Source organism: Propithecus coquereli, unplaced genomic scaffold (genome assembly GCF_000956105.1).
Source record: "Propithecus coquereli isolate 6110/MARCELLA unplaced genomic scaffold, Pcoq_1.0 Scaffold223, whole genome shotgun sequence".
NCBI lineage: Eukaryota > Metazoa > Chordata > Mammalia > Primates > Indriidae > Propithecus > Propithecus coquereli.
This window is the reverse complement of record NW_012147523.1, coordinates 2,260,675-2,266,674: the sequence shown is the minus strand read 5'-3', so window position 1 is coordinate 2,266,674 and position 6,000 is coordinate 2,260,675. Positions and strand designations below refer to the sequence as shown.

Sequence of the window (6,000 nt, the reverse complement as noted above, 5' to 3'; positions counted from 1 at the left end):
ATGCTTATTTTAAAAAATGCATTACTTTCATGCTACAAAGAGAGCTTGGTTTAAAAAAGAGGACACCATAAGAGACAGCAAGGTGTCCAGTTTTACGGCTACTATGTGAATGACTTAGTCTATCTGTTGTATGGTGGGCAAATGACTCACAGGTATTCTCAGGCTCACTAAATTATATGAAAATATTTCTTTTCTTCTCCTCCAGAGCATTGTCTTTTTAACCCAGGAGAGAACTGATACTAGGAAAACCAAGTGGTGCATCATAATCAAAACATGGATGCCTGGGCCCCACTGCCAACCTCCTGTGTCTGGGTCCTGGAAGGCCGGGCCTGGCAGATGAGTTTTTAAAATGTTGACATACGAATCTAACACATAACTTTGATTAAAAATATTTTCTTCTAGACAAAAATGATAACTACCACTCATTTAGACCTACTGTATAGTAAGAACTGTAACTGGGGCTTTCCGATTTAATCTCTTCAACAATTGTGACAGATGTCACCATTTTACAGATCTACCAGGCTGTGCCTTGCCTGTGCTACCCAGAGAGCTGAAATTCTAACTCAGGCATGTCCAATTCTACAGCATGTGCTCTTTCTACTATACCTCAAGCCTGCCCGATATAGAAAAGAATGGAAATTAAAGAAGTAACAGCCAGCCCTGTGACCACCTGTTACACATCTGTGCACACATTTAGTATTCAGAATAATTGGCAGCAAGCACGAATGAAGCCAGTCCTCCTTCAGTGCATGCACTATTAGTAGGGATGCAAGCAAGCAGGGTTAGGGTGACTAGTTAGTAACAGGCATTAGTGCACAAATATGATCATAAGTAGCAAAAATGCTTTGGCCAATCAGGTGCCTTTTCCTTACCATTACATATTCCAATTTCAGTTCTTACTGAATATGGCGGGTCATACATCTAAATTATTTAATAAAATGTTTAAATTAGAATACTCTTTGCTAAAATCTATTACTTTAAAAAAACAGCAGGATGTAAGCTCTTCCACTTGGGAATGAAAACCCTACTGCTCTCTACAGTCACAACGAAGAGGACGCTCACAGTGATGCCAGAGAATCCCTTCATCCTCCGGCGCTGGTGCTCAGCTGCCAGAGGTTGGCTGCCAAACCTGCTTGGCAGCAATAATCTCTCCCAAGAGTTTATCTTAATCCCACTAGTCTTAATCCAACTCTTTAAGACTAAATGCTCTAAATGAATAACTTGTTTTCAGGAATTTGTCCCTCTGAAGTTTTCCAACTGAAAACATTATGTCATAATAGAGGACTGTTCTGTCCAATGAAGTTACACTTTCTTCTATTTGAAAAACCCAGTGGCTATAGCCAAAAATGGTTAATAGTAGATTCATAAATTTCAAATGTTGGCCTTGTGTGTATTTCCAACAGTTGTCTAGGGGATTTTAAGATATTAAAGGTTAATTCTGTAATATAAAGATAATTGTGGTGACCTGGAATTTCTTGAGTTAGGAGAATTCATAGTATGGACTGTCTTTAAATACTTGGCTAACATCTTAAGGAAAATATTTTTTAATGTAAAATTTCACTAGTAATTATAAAGTACAGTGCATTACAGTGTTGTAGCAGATAAAAAAAAATAACCTTCTGGAATAAATGCACCCCAGGTAACAGTGGTTTTAAAGAACAGGCATAATTCTAGTTTGTAGTTTTTCATCTAAATAAAAGGAAAGACCTGGGAATAAAATTTTGCTGTGTAACAAGTATGCAGGTGTTAAAAGGCTCAGCCTTGATTAGGGTTTACTCTGTAAATGACTTTCACACCCAACCGGGCACCCCCAGACTTCTGGGTTGTCACTAAGGAGTCAGGAAGATGGAACCACGCCTGGGCCCTCCTGCTTGTTTTAAAGGTTGCGCTCTGGTTTTTCCCTTCTTACTCATACCAAAGCTGTGAACACTCTGGCTAAGGAGCCCACAAAAGACCTAAGGCTCGAATCAGCTGATGAAGTTAACTGTACACATGAGAGCCTTATGCCACCCAAATGTGAACCCAAAGGCAGACTGAGGTGAGCTCACAGCGCCTTTTAAAAAGCTCGTATGGTTTAAGAAAGCAAATGTAAGCATGCTAGAATACAAAGGAATTTAAAAGAATTCAGTGTAGGATCTCTGGGGAAAGATTTTGGGGGGGGCGTCCTGAGAATTTTAAATATCGAATTAAGAAGCTCCATGCAGTTAACTTGCACTTAAGATACAAAAATTAAAAATTAAAGCTCAAGACACAAAGGACACAATGTTCAGTGCTGACTGCACCCGAGTCCTCATTTGTTGGATGCTGATGAGCCAATCAATGACAGGTCAATCACGTTGGGAAGAGCAGAACGCAGGGGAGAGGCTTACCAAAAAGAAAGAAGATATTCTTAGTATCCTATCTGAGTGGCTTGAAATGAGGCTCTCAGTCTACTGACATCTACCTCTTGAATTCAGAGCATTTCAGCTCAAAGTGCTTCTGATGAAAACAAAAGGGATGTCTACATGCTACAGAATGGCTGGCCCATTGACTGCCACGGCCCGGGGTCAGATGGCTGCTCCCAAGCACAAAGGCAAAAATAAGCACATATGCGGAACACGGCTAAGCAGGCGCGTTGGAGCGGCAGCACGGGCTGCGTGGGGGCTACAGACCTTAGTCCCGGAAACCTTCCCCACCTGTGAGGGCAGTAGGAAGGGCATCTATTGGGAAACAAACAAACAGACAAACCAATGTGGCTTTGTTGTTTTCAAAATTAAAAGCTCTGGCATCATCAGAACAAAGTCGTTATAACATTTGCAAATTATGCATTGTATTCCTGAAAAAAAGTTATCAAAAGATATTTTTCAGAGGTAACCCTCATCATTTGGGATACCAGTGTTGGGTATACCCTTGGCTCAGGTTCAGCTGCTAAGTCACTTAAGACGGCTGGAGAGCCCACAGGTGCAGTTCAGCTTCTTTTCTAAAAAAGCCTCCACTTAGAACAATTTTAAATTAGGCTGCTATAAGAAATGATTTGAGGCTCCTAATTATTGTTTTTAAAAAATACACTAGAAAAAAAAACCCTATCCATCCTTAAATAGTAAATTAGAGCATTTGGGATGGAAATCTTTTAAAACTCATAATTAAATAAAATGGTCATGTTCTAGATTGCCTATAAAACAATGTCCCATTAGGTAGCCCACCAAAATCTGTATAATCACCGCCACTCCAAAACAGGTTTCCACTGGGATTGCAGGAAAATCTTGACTTTCCTCCCACGCCATTGTGGGCTAGCACTCTGATATGCTCATGTCCTGAGATCTCCATACCCAGAGCATCCAATTTGGCATAAATTGTGTTTTTTGAAGTTATACCTGAAATTCTTGACTTACTATGAACATTTTTACTCTTAGAAGGAAAACAAGCATTTTTAATGAGGCAGGCGCTAAGAAATGAATTTTATGCTCATGTTGTACAATACTTTCCATCTGGATTAAAAGTCATTATACTCAGGAAAATGTAAGTGCAGATAGGTCTCAAACATATAATGCAACCATAAATCAGGGGTCAGCAAACTTAAAGGGCCAGGTAGCAAATATTTTCAGCTTTGCGGGCCATATGATCTCTGCTGAGACTACTCAACTCTGCTGTTTTAGCACCAAAGCAGCCATGGACGATATGTAAACAAGTGGGCGTGGCTGTGTTCCGATAATACCTTAGTTAGGGCCTGCAGGTGTAGTCTGCTGACCCCTCCTACCAATCAAAGCCTAAATGAAGGGGAGTAGTACAAAAGCAATGCGGAGCAGATGGGGAAGTACTGGCCTGATTTCCTACTTACCCGTTACTATTTTGGAAGCTGTCGGTGCGGTGTTGGTCAGGTTGCCATCCCCAGCTGCGTGGGCACCAGGAGGATGGGGGGGTGGGGGCATGCTGGGTCGGTTCCTTGGCTTTGGTACTGGTCTCGGTCTCGGTAAGGTTCCAGTATGTGGCTGCGCCGTCTCAGGATTACTCACCGCCTGGGTCTGAGAGGCTGGCAGGCCCGGGTTCTGTTTTCCTAGGGGTGGAGTACTGGGGGGCGTTGGAGTCTGGGGAGGGGTGTGAGATGGCTGCTCAAGTCCGTGCTCACTGGGCAAGGCCATGGGGGTGGCAGGGCCTTGGCTACCGGGTTTGGTGTGCATCAGCGGCGTGGCCTGGGTCGGGGGCTGCGGCGGCGGGTGACTGGGAGCTTGGATTGGAGACAGGCTGCTGGAGTACCTCCGGGGCGCAGAGAGCTGGGAGGGGGCTGAGGGCTGGCCTGGAGTCTGGCCTGGGTGCTGGGTGGGAGGAGAGGGGCTTCGGGTGGACGGCTTTGGTGACAGACTGGGTGGCTGCTGAGATGTTCCTGGAGAACTCTGGCCCCCAGGATGGCCAGGAGGTGGGTTTCCTGGTTTCGGGGGTGCCGGAGCAGGTTTTTTAACAGCTGCACCAAGAGAGAGAAACACCTTTTAGAAAGAACAAGCCATCAACGTCACCTTGGCCAGGAGCCCAAGGTCAACCTCACCAGTAATAAGCCATGTTGACATCACGTACCCCTGATGGCATGTGGTCAGGAGGCATCTCATTCTTATTTCTTCCTCCCCTAAAACTATAGCCCCAGGCCAACCATCAGAAGGACATCTGACAAATGCAAATTGAGGGACTTTCTTCGAAAAGCCTGACCAGTACTCCCCAACACCATCAAGGCCATGAAAAAACAAGGCAAGACTGAGAAACTGTCACAGACCAGAGGAGACGACTAAGGAGATATGACTACATGCAATGTGGTCTCCTGGATGGGACCCTGGAACAGAAAATAGGCATCAGTGGAAAAACTAGGGAAATCTGAACAAAATACGGACATTAGTTAACAGTGATGTACCACTGTTGGTTTCTCAGCTGTGATAAATGCACCATGGTGAGGTAAGATATTAACAACAGGGGAAACGGGGTGAAGTGTGTATGGGAAGTCTAGTATTACCTTTGCAACTTTTCTGTAAGTCTAAAGTTATTCCAAAACAAGCTTATTTTAAAAATTAAGTACATTATACACATAGAGGCCTTTAATGGCCTATCATTTTAAAGTTCGATAAGAAGAAAAGTCAGTTACCAGAGGCTGCCCCACCAACAGGGCAGCACTGCCCTGAGCCCACTCAGCAGCCACTTGTCAGGGCCCCTCGCTCATGACCTTAGAGCGTGGGAAGAAACAGAGATGCGAGAGCAGCTGGGAGGGACCGGCCCCCACGCACGACCGTTTTACACCGACACACCCTGGCCCCTTGCCCCAAGCTACCTTCTCCCAGAGGGTTTGATTTTTTTTTTTTTTTTAATAACAGAAATTCTACCAATTCTAGAATCATTTGTGTCCATAGATACGTTCTGGATAAAAGTACAAATAAATCTGGTAGAGTTGTCTTAGAAGTATTTCTCCAATGACGGCTGAATCACATCACTCTCCTTCCTACACCAGCTGAGAACAGGGCTCAGAATGTGGTACTGAGGAGGGAAGGATAGAAAACAACAGATCTGGAGACCTGGTTTTGGGCTGAAAGTGGTGGGTAGAGAGGAGAGACTTGAGCCTTTTTCAAATTTTGCTGAGGTCCTACTGATGCTCCAAGAGAGGGAGAAGGAAATGAAGGAAAGAAGCAAACATGTATCACTGTTCACATATCACCAGTAGCAAGTTAGGGCCTATTTAAGTCTCATGAGCTCACTGTAGGACAGGCACTGTTATACCCATTTCACAGTGGAGAAAACTGAGGCTCAGAGAAGGCAAGTGTTTTATAAAAGGTCACACAGCTAGTAAGTGGCAGAAAAAGCCTCACACCCATGTCCTGAGGACTCCCTGGACTCTTTCCTCTTCCACTTTCCTATACTGCCTTGCTTCTTGTTCACAGGAACCAGAATTCAGGATTAAAAAGGGCAAAGTCTGCTTTGCTATAGTGGCCTAGAACTTTCAACCCTGGAACTCAGAAGACCTTCCCCCACAGCTTACAAAGGAAGGGA

At 44.1% G+C, this 6,000-nt stretch overlaps 1 protein-coding gene across 1 annotated transcript in view; it reads right to left on the bottom strand.

Moving 5' to 3' along the window:
* The window catches only part of ARHGAP17 (Rho GTPase activating protein 17), a 52,504-nt gene that overhangs the window by 5,710 nt on the left and 40,794 nt on the right, over positions 1–6,000 (bottom strand). Inside the window, exons 18-19 of the mRNA XM_012645001.1 lie at positions 3,818–4,438; positions 873–921 (exon numbers count right to left, since the gene is read on the bottom strand). Of these exons, the coding sequence (XP_012500455.1) occupies positions 914–921; positions 3,818–4,438 (629 nt within the window). The 3' untranslated portion in view covers positions 873–913. The remainder of the gene's footprint in view (positions 1–872; positions 922–3,817; positions 4,439–6,000) is intronic.